At 40.4% G+C, this 15583-nt stretch overlaps 1 protein-coding gene across 3 annotated transcripts in view; it reads left to right on the plus strand.

Moving 5' to 3' along the window:
• PTPRG (protein tyrosine phosphatase receptor type G) overlaps window positions 1-15583 on the plus strand; it is a 377855-nt gene that overhangs the window by 240327 nt on the left and 121945 nt on the right. For all 3 annotated transcript variants that reach the window (XM_048957891.1, XM_048957892.1, XM_048957893.1), the window contains one exon: window positions 6100-6195. In XM_048957891.1, the coding sequence (XP_048813848.1) occupies window positions 6100-6195 (96 nt within the window). The remainder of the gene's footprint in view (window positions 1-6099; window positions 6196-15583) is intronic.

The following is a 15583-nucleotide window of genomic DNA, read 5'->3' on the forward strand; positions in this document are numbered from 1 at the left end:
AGTGTTGCAATCTATGTTGTCATGGAAATTCTATTGAATTTATAGTTCCATTTATCCAAAACGATTTTCCAGACTTCATTTCATGGTGAATCATATGGCTGTTACTCAGAGTACAAAGCAATTGCAAAAAAGTTTCATCTTATGGAAAGCATAAACACTAAAACCGTTATTTTCATATTATGGAAATACAAATGAATGCAACATACATCTTGTTAGCATCAAGTATGCCTTCACTGTGTAATGACTCTGTATACACATAAGAGTGGATTTTCTTGTTTGGGACAGAAGCAGGCCTGAGGGGTATTTATTTCTGGAAGGAGACATCGGGGAAGTTTCTGGCTTGCCAAGGTAATTCTCTCTTAACATTCAGGGCTTAGCACGCTGGATACTGAGTCATATGGCCCCCATCCAGCCGTGCATTTAAGCAAGTCCTGCAAGTGCTGCTCTGCTCTCCCTATGGGGCTGCTGTGGGACCTGCCCAGTGCTGGGGGCAGCACGTGGGGTAACAGGTGACAAGGGCTAGGAAATTCCTCAGCCTCACCTTTATCCATAGCATAGATGCACCCGTTGTGTTGTTTCTAGACAACAATGAAGCAATAATTAATGCTTAACGTTAAAAGAAAAAGACTAAATGTAAATTTCTCATGCTTCTAAGGCATGTGAACATGTAAATTGAGTTGAATTGTTATTTCACTCATGTGATCTTTGCTCTTCCTGTTGTTTTAATTCCTTTCGTTTTCTCAGCCCAGCATTGTCTTCATTATCAAGTCATAATTATTTTAGGGCAGGGACCTCGTCTGACTCTTTGTTTTGCAATCTACCCAGCACCCTTTTAGACTCTGTAAAATACTAAGTTATGACATTCAAAATACATCTCTGTACCTGCCTAACTGTAGTTAAAAATTCACTGATGAATAATAGACTAGGCAGGAAAAACATGCCATTATCTTCTCCTGTTCAGCTTTATCTTTTAGAAAGAATGCAGCGTACTCTATTTTATTACATCAGACTCTGGTAGGAGAAATGGAAAACATCACGATTCTCTTTCCCTTCTCCCCTCTGTCTTTTCTAAGCAGATTTAGAATATGTTATAAATGATTAATTGGGGTTTTTTTGTTGCTTTTTTAATTGTTATTTTTTAAGAGAATATAATGAGAAGCCAAACGTCAGACTTGATTGCTCCCATCTCACTGTCCAGCAGACACACCGACTGCAGGACAGTAACTCGGAATGTTCATTGCTGCAGTGAAGATTACGTTATGTCTGTAGGAAGTTTTTGTTCCAGTCAAATGGATCACATCGTCTAGTTCCCTGTGCACATGTCTAAAGCAGACATAAGTTACATACGGGCTTTCAGTTAAGAAAATTCATGTATGATTCATAATGTTAGCACGGATTTTGGTGGATGTTTTTTTAATTTTATTTTTTGAGAGGTTTTAAACCCAGCTGTATAAGTGGCCAAGAATAATTTATTCTTAGAATACAAGGAGTAGAGCTACTAAGAGCTCGTATATTCATTGTAGGACCCCTTTGTTTAGAGGAAAGACTTCACGCTGTTTGCTTCAGCACTCTGCAAGGATTTGCAGTGTACCTGCTTATGCCTGTGCACTTTGCTTGTGTGAAATTACTCTGTCTCTAAACACATTGCTGTTGTCTCTGTGTCTTGCTGCCTGATTCATCAAGAAATTGGCTGGCCTATCAAACCTTTCTTTTTTTTTTTTTTCCTCCCCTTTAAATTGCATGGTAGCCCTTGGATTGCTGGAAGGAAATGAGCAGAAAGTTAATTCTGATGATCTTTTTCCTTCCACCAGAATTCCTGATCCTATTGAATATTCTGTACTCCACATCTGTGACAGCACAATGAGCCTTTGTTCATTTTTTAATCTAAAGAGAAATCTGCCGTGGGAGGTTGCACAGGGTGATAGCAGCCCAATTTAAAAGTCTCAATTATTTATTTTTAAAATACTTGGCATCTGTCTATGGAAAATTCACTTGCTTGCTTTCCCGTCTCCTAGAATTGCTTTGAACTCATGCACGTCTTTTGGGATCTATCAAATGCTCTTTGTGGCTTTTCTCTCGTAAGTGCTGAATGAGTTGAGCCATGATGGTCTGTATCGGAATATAAACTTTCTGCCTTTGTAATGGGGCAATAAGAGGCATGGTGGTGTCTGTCTACATGCCCATCCTGCCAAGCAGGGAAGGAGCACCCAAACAGAGCTCAGAACAGTTTATTTGTGGACAGGTGATGGGTAGAGGTTGTTCATGTGATGTGTGCTCCATTTTTGCAAGCTAGTGATGTTTCGTAGGGAGCGTTGAGTTATTCAGAGGCAATTGCACTTAAAATCAGAACTGATCTCTGATGGGCACTGATTTTCATAATGCACGTGTGCATTTTGGGCAGCCAGTCTTTGTAAGACCAGAGTGATAGCAAACCAGTTCTGAGTCAAAATCCAATAACCTCAAAGTGGAGCCCAAATTTTATTGGGGAATAGCTGCAGTTTGGATGAATGTATTTGAAGAAAGGTGTTTGTGCAGAAGTAAGCTGACCCGAGCAGGAGAGAACTGCTGCCCTATGGCACAGTGCAGGACTGCAGGTGGGCAGTAAGAGCATGGAGGCAATGTGCTCCGGGCTGGGAAACAATTCAGGTGTTGGATGTGTGTGCTGCATTTCTTTGTAGAAGAGTTGTTGCCTGGAAAAACACCTGCAGTGCTTGGAAACAGTAACAGCTGGGCATATTTCTGGATAGAAAAGAGTAGAAAACAAGACGTGGTTTTGTAGGATGACTGCAATTATCTCCTGGGTTATGGCAGTGAGGGTTTTTTTGCTAATCCTCTGTTTTAAGGCACTTGTGACATTCTGAAGATTTTCTCCTTCAGTGAAATTTTTTCAGGCTTAATCTCAGCTGTACAGCGAATCTCTCTCAAGTTTGACTGAAAACAATTCCACTCTTTCAGAGTGTGAAGAGTGTCAAAGCATGAAGTTTTTCCATTAGAAGCAAGTGTTGCCCTCCCTTTGACTTGGTGAAGCTCTGTAACTGCAGTCGTCGTCAGTAGAATTTCGGGATGGTGAGAGTCATCCTGCAAGAAAAGCCCCTTTATGTGCCTCACACAGGTCTCTTTCAGCTTAGCCTTATCACAACACTGAAATTTTCGGGTTGCTTGGGCTCTTCCTTTTTTTTTTTGTAATAGATCTTCACAAGATATATGCTTGCTGCATTGCTGCGATTAAGAAAGCCCATGTAAGCCTTTCCTGGCCTTGTTAGCTGTAGCTGGTCTAGATGTGAAAGGCTGATAAATGTAATATATTGTGCCATAGAGAACAGGGCTCTTGTGCCCCCTGGGACCTGTGCCACTGGAAGGTGATTTGGAGCACTGACAGCAAAGAAGTGAGGAGCAGAGCGTTCTGATTGCAGTTAGTGTCAAGCTAAAGAAACTAGAAAGGCATTGCAGGCTTTCTGTGGCTGAGGGATTCAGAGCTGTTGAAGAAGATAGATTTTTTTTAAATTCTGGAAATTAGAAGCTGTGTGAAATCATACAGAGAAGTGTGTGAAACAGTGGCTTACAGTGCTGAAGTCAGGCAGTGGCAGGATTCAGGTTGGATGTGCAAGCTTGAATGATTCTCCATTATGAATTTCACAAATAACGTATCATAATAAGATCCAAATTTTCATTAGCTTGAATGCTCCTTTGTTGTATTGTGTACTACTGCTTTGAATGTACCAGGCAGAGACAGTAGAAGTCATTTATATGCAAAGTGCACCATACATTGTATATACTAATTATATAATAAGGAGTTATAATGAAAATTTTCCAGCATGTTTAGGCCACTGAAGTATGCAGTGAAATTAATTTTATGGCTAACTGTCTTATTCCTGATTTGTACTTAAAGAATATTATGCCATCCATGGAAAATACTAAACAAAGTGTCTACCTATAAATGCATGTAAGATTATAGATATTATGTAAAAAAGAACAGAAATCTTTGGTACATTTGCGTTTTATTGTAAATTGTGGGAAAACAGATGAGACTGTGTTATGGAAGAGAACAACATGGGATTACATAATCAGAAAATTGTCATAATACTAATGCTGAGGTGTCCAGGTGTGGCTTCTTGAGCAGCTTGAGTCGTGCAGCTTTGAGGGTGTAACTTTTTCATCTTCTTAACATTGTTTTTGCAGTGTGTGCGTGTGCAAATTCTGTAAAAGCAATTCCTGGGAGGTTCCACTCCTAGAATGTTCCTTCTAGCTGTATGAGCGAGTAAGGAAGCTGCTGTATGACAGATGACGATAATTTTTCATACAAGACAGTTCCCCTTGACTTGATGGATGCAAGGAGAAGAACCACGTTCCCTGGAAAACCACCAGGGAGCAGCGGGAAAATGTTTCAGTGTGTTTGGTAATCAAGGCAGAGTGTGGTTCTTGATTAGTCTCTGAAATTGCACTGCTGCGACGAGCGATCTGAATTAAGCGTTTTTTTACCAAAGCCCTTTGCACTGCTATCCAAAAGTGTATTGTAAAAATTAATTTCCTTAAAATGCCATGAGCAAAATTGATCCAAAATGACTTTGGCATATGCTGAACTCACTCTGTGATACTTTTCTTCATAAGCTCCTATGAGGGCCATATAGTGAGGTATTTTATATCAGGTATACCTCTTTTTAGGCTTTATTTTAAAGGGGAGTAAAATGTAATTTGCAAGTGTTTCGTGAGCTTTTGTCTGCGCTGACTTAATTGAAGTCTGAGCAATCCCACCTGAAACAAACTGCAATTTCTGCATCAGTGATCAGTGGCACCTCAGCCTGCGTGTGTTCAAAGCACGAGTTCAGACCTGGAGGCAGCACCAACTTTGTGAGATATTGCCAGCATCTCAGTGTGCTGCGAGTGTGCTGGGAATAAGGAGGCCAAAGTAGGGGGAGAAAATTGCTTTCCAGTTTTATGAAGCTCGAGTGAGTGCCAGATGATTTTTTTCCTTTTTTTTTTTCTTTCCTTTTTTCTTTTGTGAGCAGTTTGGAGTGTGGTCTTATTTTATCCTCCTGTTGCAAAAGTACCTCCAGCTCAGAAGAGACCCATCTTCATCTTGGCCTTCTCTCTGTATGGTGATGTTTTATTAGATATATAGGTGCTTTGCCAGTATTGTACATTACAGAGAGTATATAGGGCCGGAAGCCTGTGAATCAGTAAAAATGAGTGGGCCCACATTTGGGAGAAATGAAAGGATATCATCTCATCTGGCCATACACAAGATCTGGGAAAAGTATATTTGAAGAAGGCAGGATTTCTCATGCTTTGCCATCTGAGAAAAGCCCCAGCTGATGCCATCAGTGGGTTTCCTTGCATACAGACTTACAGGAGGGAGCGATGCCAAGCAAAGTGCCAGGAGGCATGGGCAGTCCAAGCAGACCTGTAGCTGCATTCGGCTGCACTGTGGGACTGTTCCTCATCACCCAGTAACGATGTGAAAATTGCCCTGAGCAGTGCAATTTGTTATTTGTCCAAAATGCCATCAGAATATCCATTTTTGTCTCGCTTATACTTGTTGTTGTGCACTAAAGCTTTGGAAGTAGAAGCCATAAAATGAAGTCAGAAAGAATTCTGACCCAAACTGATAGTCCTGAATATCAGAGGCTCATGAAAATGCATTGCTACAGAGGCACACTTTTATCTTACAAATTGCTTTAGGAGTAAAGGAATATCTCTAAACACTGAAATCGTTTTCAAAAATTCTCTATGGTTTTTGAGATAAAAATGTCTGGCACATTTAACGGAACAGGAGATGAGCCTGCATTGGAAAAAAAAAAAAAGAAATGAAGAGATCCTGGCAAAAAAAGCACAAAGTTTGCCATCCAAACTGACTGGCCATACTGTTTATCCTTTGGTTTGTTATTAAAATGCATTGCGTTGACTCTGTTCCCTGGTTACTGTCCCAGTAGGGCGGCCGTGCTATTAATCAAGATGCTAGTTAAACAATATTGTTCAGCAGAATTCCTCTATCTCCGTTTCATAACACTGGCTGTATGTACAGCCTATATGCACTACCTCACTTGAAAGCTGGATGAATCAACACTGACGTAGTTTTGTTATTGTTTTTAATTTTTACAGATGCAGATTTATTTCTACAATCCCGATGACTTTGACAGTTTTGGAACAGCAGTTCTAGAAAACAGGGAAGTAGGAGCCATGGCCGTGTTTTTTCAAGTAAGTTTAAACAAGGGTTATATCCATAAACCAAAGCTTTCACCAAGTACTGTTTAATTCATTGAATTGTTTCAGGTTTAATGGATGCATCTGTTTTCCTGTTCCTACCTGTCTAAGTGAAAAATATTTCATATTGTCTATGTGTGATTTAAAATGTAAATAAGCATATTTAGAAATGTAATGAAGAATTTTGCATCAATTGTTCCGATTTTATAGCCGCTTTGGAGATGCAGATTGAGAACACATTTATCATGGAACTTCCTTCACTGCTGAAGCACATTGCTCAGGTCCCCAGAATACTAACAAACTGCTGTGAACTGATTCTGCGTAGAGAAAACTTAAAATTCAAACATAGCTTGGGAGAAAATTAATCAATACGTTTCATCTGTCTCATCTGCAGCAGCTTCTTCTAAATTGTCATAGTAACAAGTTCTTGAGGAGACCTGGTTTCCAAATGAGTGGATTTACGCATTCCCTATTTTGAAATGCATCCTCAAAAACATGAATGCTCAGGGAGCTCATCTGTTGGTTCAGGGTGTAGCCTGCTGATCACGGTGGAGGGCAGATCAGGTCACCTGGTGGTTCAGCAGCATGGGGTTGGGTCAGGTTTGATCAGGAATAGGGTTTGTCCTTACACTGGCATGAGGGCGAGCTGAATGGAGTGAGTTGGAGCAACTCTGTATCACTAAACTTAGGAGAAATTTCTTCTCAGGAAGAGCGGTGAGGAATTGAAGCAGGCTGCCTAAGGAGGTGGCAGAGGTGCTCAAGAAAAGGGTGGATGTGGCACTGTGTGACATAGTTAGAGCAGTCACAAGCATGGGCTGACAGTTGGACTAGGTGATCTTGGTGGTCTTTCCAACCTTGATGATTCTATGACAAGCTCCCCAAATTAATAAGTAGCTAATGAAGATTTTGAAGTAGTTCAAGCTGTTGCTTTTTCAAAGGAGAGAAGATGAGGGAGGGAAGAGCAAGGGAAAACATCAGTCCTTTGTGAGGTTTCACTCTAGCTCTTACTGTGGGAGAAAATGATCTTACTGTTATGTCTGTGAAGTTAGATTAAAAAGAACATGCAAGTACCCATATGTAAATACCTCCTTTCTCTATGATGTTAGAGTGACAGGTGTGACTGTACTGCTTAAATTAAATAAGGTTGTCTTTTTTTTTATGTCACTGCCTTTGATCAAAAGCTTTGATAAGGATAAAAGGGCGAATCCTCGTGTTGCATACATTGCTGCAACTCTGCTGACATCAGGCTAGTGGAAGTAGCTAGCACATTAAATTCATCACTGCTGATTTCTGAGCGCTTCCGTGGCGTTTCATGTTAGAGTGCAGTTGGTGGAGCTGTGATAATTTACAGTGGCATAGCAGGATGTGTCCCCAGCCTTGTTAATGGTGATGTGCTGGCGGAAGGGTTGGGCAAATTGAATTTGGCCTGACGTGACAACAGTTTAGAAATAGAACAACCAAAGTCACTGTTATGTGATTTATGTCATGATGAAGAGATGCTGTGTGTACGGTGTCAGAAGGAGCAAGTGCTATGTCACGGTATGCAATGCACGTTCCAGCATAGTGTGTCTAAATTTAATTGCCGGAATTTAATTGCAATTCACTGCCCAAATATGCTTCAGCTAGGCTGCATGAAATGCTGCCCCATGTCACAATGTTTCCTAGTCTACATGTGACATTTCTGCCAAAAAAAACAGTTTTTCAAGGATCTTAACAACAAGTGGGACTGTTTTGTATCCCCCCCCCCCCCCCCCCCCCCCCCACAAAGCCAGGCGCTGTGTTATCAAGCATCCCACTTTGTACAATTTCGAGGGAGCCATTGAACTCACTAAAAATACCCTCAAACAGTCTGTAATTCTGTTTTTAAAAAAAAAATCTTTGATTGTAAGAGAGCTCAGATTCCTTGAGACCACAACCAGGTGTGTTGGTCCCCTGAGAGAACCAGAAATCTATACTTTTCATCATTTCTAGCCCTGCAGGCCACAGGACATTGGGCTGTAAAGTCCTGATGATGGTGCAGCTGGGCTCCACTGCTCCAGGAGCCATGAAATCTGAAGCCATTACTGATAAAAAGACTGTTCTCTTCCAGAGTGATGGGAGTAAGGTAAATCCTTGGCAAAGTGACCCAGCAACAAGTCAGTTTGTGGCTGAAAGGAAATGGTTTTCTTCCTTTTTTTTTTTTTTTTTTCAGTTCCTTGCCTCTGGGTTGAAGTGATAGATCAGCAGTGTGCCATTAAACCTGTCTGTATCAGATGTTCCTCCTGGGTAGCTCTGCTCTGAGACAGAAGGCTGCCTGGGAAGATTTGTAGAGCCCAGAGCCCTCATGCTCAAAGGGCTTGTGCATTTTCTGGCCCATGAGAGGTGTGGGGTGCTCAGTGTGGGAGCTGCCCATCGTGAGCCCAGAGCTTGTCCCATGGAAGTGAAGATTTTGTGCTTAGGATTATTAATTGATGGTGGTAATGCTTTGCAGATCTATGCAGTGTTAGACTGAGGAGCTCTGCGACGGTGACCCACAGCTCGGGGTTTTGTTGGCTGTTTTGTTCAGAAATACTTGGTGTTCCTTTAGCCTTACTCCCCAGGGCACAAAATAAGCCAGTATTTCAGGCAACTAATTTCAAAACTGCCTTTTGAAACTGGCTCTCAGAACTGTTGAAGCAAATGTCCTTAAGATGTCCACGTCCTTATTTTGATAAACAGTTTTAACTTTCTGAGGACTATTTTCATAGTCTGCTGTTTTCCATGTCTATAGCCCCATCTCTAGCTCAGTTATTTAGAACACAACATTTAAGAAATATAGTAATACAAGGCACACTGTTTTGGTTGTGTTGTTTTTTTTTGTTTGTTTTTAAAAATATATTGGAACACTGAATTGCAGGTGCTTTTCTGTGTAAACATTTTAATGTAGAAATTATTGGCTAGGTTTGCCATTGAGTCAAGACTTGGATTTTGACTAATGTGTTAATGCTGTGTTGGAATGAATGTGCATTGCACTGACTGAATTCAGGGTCTGGCATGCGTGTTTTGTTTGACTGATGTTCACAAATGTTCCCTTGAAAATCAGGTTCTCCAGTGAGTGAACATTATACTGAGCTGTATAATTATTGGTGAAACATTAAATAATTAAGAACCCTCTTTCCTGGTTTTTAAATAATTTAACTTAGACTATATAAGAATTTTCCATTTTGAATTCACTGTTTCAAGGGCAATTTCCAGGTAAAGTACATTGGTTCTGAACTTGGATAATTGAAGCACTTGGAATTATACCGTAATTGCTGATAATCGCATATGTGCTTTTCTCTTTGCTTTCATTATAAATTCTGTTGATAAATTCTCTTTTTGATGCCATGCTGCAGGTCAGTTGACCTGACAAATGAAGAACATTACTAGCTAAAATTGGGAAACAATGCTTGCATTTCCAAACTGCTGTAAACGCACATCTCAGTAGTTCGCTGTGGGCAGACGCTCAGATGGTGTCACATGAAATAGCTGTGGGGATTCTGCCGCAGGTATTTTCAATTTGCAAATGTTTTGCTAGTCTGAAATCTCTAACTGGGTTCTGAAAGCTGATTTTTGCACTGGCGTGCATGTTTTAAAGTGAAAAGGCATATGGAGAAGAAGGCTCCAAAGATACGTGGACCCTTTTCTGACCATAGCATCACTTCAAGCAGGGTGCTAGGGAACATTGTACATGCAACAAATAACGAAGCAGCAGATGATTTAGCTCCACTGAAAATTCTTGCAGACTTCTGTTCTGTAGCTCATTATTTGGGACAAGATGAAGTGCCTCACTGTGCAAAACACAAAAAGCAAGCGGAGAAACCCTTGACCATGCTCTATGCTCTATACTCTATACCTCTGAGGAACCTCTCATTCTCAGAGAGGCCACAAGTCCACAGGAATGTGACAGAGTAGCAAAGTGACTTAGGCACCTGTCATCTCTTTTTGGTCGAATTATTTTAAAAGCTGTTCAGCTGGAACAAGCTGAAATGGAAAGAAGGAGCTCCATTCTGCTGATGCCAGGAGGTATTGCAGTCATTCAGACCATAAACATTCTTCACTAAGGGCCAGGGAATCTGTGGAAGAAGTGACTTTTCCTTAAAGCGAGAACTGGCGTGGAAAGCACTCACTGTAGTGCAAGAAGAGGGAATCAAAATATCAAAATACAAAGCAGCAGGGTAAGCCAAAAAGCTCCTGTGTTGGGTGGTTTTTTTTTTTTGTTGTTAAAGAAAACTTGTTTGTGTTTTTTAAGCAAAGATCAGAGTGCTTTGGAGAGAAATAAGGTTAGCCCATGACTTCTCTCGGCCTCCTTGGCAGAACTGGACCTGTCAGTGTTGGGGTTACTTGGTGCATCTCAAGGTGCAGCCGGTGCTGGTGGAAGGCTCATAATTTCCTATCCATTGTTTGCAGCCAGCAGCATCCTCTTTGTCTTTAGTAAAGGCTTCAGGATTTGCAGAGGCGGCGACACTGCAGTGATGGGACTCATTGGCGAGGCCCACCCGTCCACCAGGACAGGTTGAGGAGCCAGCAGGACACGTCAGTCTTGATTTAACAGCTCCTACCTTGAATAGTTCATGTGGGTGCGTAATTTCAGCCCGGTGAGGTTCAGCTCATTCTTAATAATATTCTCGCTCCAGGCCTCAATTAATTGTCAGGCCGAGCTGGTTTTGAAGCAAGCCAGGAGTGGAAGGGAAGGCACAAATCTCTCTGTTTCCTGAATCATCCATTCATACACATTTGTGTAATATATATTTATAAGTCACATTTAAAATGAATAGTTACTTGGATTAAATGCATTCAGAAATATTGCACAGCCCAGTTTTAACCATCTAGGAATATAATTCATTGCACACTTCACTATTGCTTTATTAAAGCCAAACTTAAATGTGTTCAAAACAAACATATTGCTTTTGCGTTTAAAATATTCATCTTTTGGGCCTGTGGTAGATTCATTACAGCAGAGAATACTTCATTCTTTGATTACTGCTGTGAAAAGACACAATACTGATTCCCTAAGCGCTCATCAAATATTCGATAGCTCAGAAATTCAGGAGGAGGTGATGGAATTCTTGTTCCTGCAGGGAGTGCCTATAAATCTATTTTATGATTTGCAAAGAAAACCATCAGTGATTAGTTACTGTATCTCAGGTACTCAAACAAATCATCTCTAAAGAAATCAAAGTAAAAATGAATTTAAAAGTAACTTTTAGCAATGCTTTCATCATTAAAATTATCTTCCTAATGATGAGTGATGTTGATACCTCGATCACTCATGAGCGTTAGCAGTATAGGGCTAGATTTTTAAAGATAATTAGCTGCCTGGGAGCAAGTATGGAGCTAATGGTGTTTTCAGAAGTACGTGGCGTAAACATCAAAAGTTTACAGGTCTTTTTCTGGGAAGCAATTTTGTTTCTCTTTTCTAATATTAAGGCTGTTGAAAAATATGTGTAGCGCTTAACTTTTATAGATGGGTGTTATTTCTGTGTGAATGTCTTTATACTTGCTACTAGCTTATGTATGCAGAGATTTGAAACAAACAGAAATAGTAATTGTGGCTTTGCTTTTGCAAGATTTTTGATAGCAATTCTTGGTAAGCTTCATAAAAGCAATCATTAACTTGCTATTCACAGAGCCCAAATGAGGTAAATGCAGCATAAATCAGTGGAACACAGTCAAAGTCACTGAATATTTGACACAAATATGCCCCTTTTTGTGTGGTTCTGAAATAATAGAATTCAACTTCTGACTACCCTAGAAACTCTTTTTTCCCCTGTCTTCCCTGCCCATAACTGGCTCTGGTATTTTCAGTGGCTAACTGCTTCGGATGCTGTTGCTATTTGGATAGCTGGTAGGACACCAGGATCTCATCGTCCCTTGGCAGTGCCCTAATTTTACGTCTTCCTTCTTGCAGCACTTCTTGAAAGTCTGAGCAAAACTTAATTTGGAAAATGAGAATGAAGAGGAAGTGTGCCCTTTCCCTGAAACATTATTATGTCCACCTACATGAATCATAATCACTGCTTCAGTGTTTAGGCAATATCTTAAAGGTGATTTGCGGTAGCTCAAATAACGTGTAGCATCGTTAACATGCAGGGCATCACCCAGACTTATTGAGAGGCTTTTCATTTATTTTAATAGACTTCAGATACATGTAAAGACCTTAAAATTAAATTACAGTATTAATTCTTTTAATGGTTACAGTAGAACTCCTGGTATTTTATTAATGAATACTTATTATGAATACTTATTATGAATAATAAAACTATTATTATTGATTAGGAGTATTATTTAGTAATTAGTACAGGGTGGTTTTTTTTAAATTATCTTCATGAAATGAAAATGCATGTAGGCTAAAGCTATTTATTAAACGCCTTTTGAAAGCGTAATTTATTTTTGTCAAAGTGCATGCATACATATTAGTAGCCCTCTGTGGAACAGAAGATGAGCAAAACAATCTGAAATGTGTTCTTACCAACTGACGTACGGTTTCCAAGTATTTGTAAATCACTGCAGCTATTTAAAGCTACTAGTCATTACTAATAAAAGCAGTACTAGGGCCTTTGTATAGTTGAAGAATAATATATAGAAGTAGAAAATATGTACCCTAGGGTAGAAGAGTTGAGTAAATGTGAGCAGGCAGAGTCTGTAGAGTCATGGAATACATTTTTCTGAGAAAAACCTTGTGCAGTACAGTTGATACATAGCAGTAGGAATCATTTCTGGAGTAGAGAAATACTCACCCAACTTTCCAGTAAATAGATGGAGATAAACCTATCAGAACATGACAGTTAGTTTGCATTGTGGAGGATTTAAACATAAAATTATGAGTATTTCTTAAAGCCTGCTAGATTTGGGTTGAGTTCAGAGCGTGAATGGCTCTGAACAGCCTCCAGAGCCGTCTCTGCAGCCAAAACATGTGAGGTTGGGTGCCTAACAGTGAGAGCCCATGCTGGTCTAAGAACCTGCATTAAAACCCCATTGATTGGAAGCTGGGTTTGGGTAGGAAAAATTCAAGGGAAATGTTTGTTTCTAAAAGAATCTACCTTTCAATTAAAAAAAAAAAAAAAAAAAAGAATTTTTAAACTAAATCCAAAATCTGCATGTTCAGATTTTTATTTTGTTTCAACTTCTCTTGAAACTTTGAGAAATTTGAATATTTTTGAATATTTTATGTAAAGGAAGAAAGCAAAGGGAGAACAGATGGGGAATAGCTCTGCGACTGAAAAAGTAAATATATAGCCAGTTTCAGTTTTGGTGCTCACTGACTTTCAAATGCCTAACGAGGCTTTATCCTTGCTCTGTTTCATACCTTTGTGCAGTTTTGTCATCTTTCATATTTTGTTCAACAGTGAAAAAGGATTCTGTAATAGGGCTCTTCATCCTTTATTTTAGGACATAAATGTTTGGCCTGCCTCTAGAGAGTACTAAGCAAACAACTCCTGTCCAAGTCTGGAGTTCCTCAGACTCCACAGGCTGTTATCTGTGGAGCAGGCTGCTGCAATACTGCAGATAAGAGCAAAGAAGCAGTGGCACAGGTTGCCCAGAGAGGTGGCAGGTGCACCGTCTTTGGAGACATCCAAAGTCAGGCTGGATGGGTTCTGAGCACCTGATGGAGCTGTAGGTGTCCCGGTGCATTGCAGGGCAGTTGGACCAGATGGCCTTTAAGGGTACTTCCAACTCAAACGATTCTCTGATTCTATGAAACTTTCTGTTGACTGACACCAGCACTGAGAAATACTTTTGCTTCTGGCGTCTCTGCTGAGCCCAGGCTCCTCGTAATCCCCATCTCACGTCCCATATAAACACGAGCCAAGTTTCTCTTGGTTTGCAGAGCACCATGCTTGCTTATTCACGTGGCTGCACATTTGCTGTGCCTCACTCGTGAGAAGGAGCCCATGTGGCCAAGCACGAGTCTGCTAAGAGCAGAGGTGTTCACACAGCAGCCTGAACATCGGAGCAGGCGTGCTTGGAGGAACAAGTACAAATGCGTGAGCGAAAGGGGGGCTGGATCTGGAGGCAGACAGACTGACAGGGCGGCTGAAACAGATCGTTCTTGGAAGCAAACACATCGTTCTGCTTCTGCTTGCCTGTGTTCTGCCAAGAGGCATTTGCAGTCTCTAGATCATGATGGCTGCAACCTGCTGTGTTGAAACTTTTCTATCCACAGGCTGACTGTGTGGTGTAGAAGGATAATCTGCCTTATGTGCGCCCGAGCGATCGCCTTCCTGTCCCTTCTTCTCTGCAGCTGCATGAACTCATGGCATTTTCCACTGAGGCAGGAGAGCAGGAAGCCCCACTTTATGTCAGATGATGCCAAAATGCAATACTTCCAATGAGAATCTTTTTATCAGGTTAAGTTTTAGGGAACACAGTCTGTGCAGAAAGTGATGTCACGTGGTTCTTTGTGCAGCGCAGGGTGAAATACCAGAGTGCACAGAGAGACTTTGACTTTTATTTTGCTTTTAATTTCAGGTTCATATAGAGAAAGAAATGCTGTTTCCAGTGTGTCTGGAACAACCTCTAACTAAAGACGAAAATTAGATAATTTTTTCCCTGAGTGGACTATAAATGCTTTCTTAACTGCCAGGTCTCATAACTTGTGCTGCTGCTTCCCTGGTCTGATGAGGGCAGCTCCCGGTTGCGGTGTGCTGCTGGGCAACTTTTGGTTTTTGTGATGAATCACATTCCATTGCTTTTTGTTTTTAATGGGAACATCACAATGAGTGATGCTAGGAAGGAACTGTAAACTTTTCTTTTGCAGTTGAGAGGACTTGGACCCCAAAGCAGTGCAAACCTACAAATCTGAGAAACACTTTCAGTGTGTTTTATGGTGTCTCTGCTCAATATCTTGAACGATCTGTCGTAACCATTAATGTGAGCTGGTTGTGTGCTTTGCATGGGGAACAGATCTCTGTGCTCTTCTAGCTTAATGATCGTCTGAATGTCAGGATCGCTATCTTTCAGTTTACAGCATTGTAAATGATTTTGACGTGCAGCTTTTTTGCTTCCCAATGCTTATTAATTAATATATTATGATTAATCCCAAGTGGGATGCCGTTATTAACTTGCTTCATTAAATTACATGCCAATTTGTTAGCCTTAATTTTCATAATTGTCCCCTTATATTTTAGTGGTTTTGTTTGAATAACTTGCCCTAAGAACTCGATCAGCACACATCTGCATATTCGTTTGCCTCCCTTTCCTTTCCCTCGCCCTTGGTGTTCCAAATTGGAGTCAGCATAGGAATTATTTAGTGTCGAATGTCAGCATCTGAAGTGCAGTAATTTACTTCTCTGTGATTTAAAAAATATCCTGCCTTAAAAAAATAAAATCATTTTGTAGTCATGCAGGAAAAAAAAAAAAAAATCTTTAAATTGATGGAAAA

Source organism: Lagopus muta, chromosome 11 (genome assembly GCF_023343835.1).
Source record: "Lagopus muta isolate bLagMut1 chromosome 11, bLagMut1 primary, whole genome shotgun sequence".
Lineage (NCBI taxonomy): Eukaryota > Metazoa > Chordata > Aves > Galliformes > Phasianidae > Lagopus > Lagopus muta.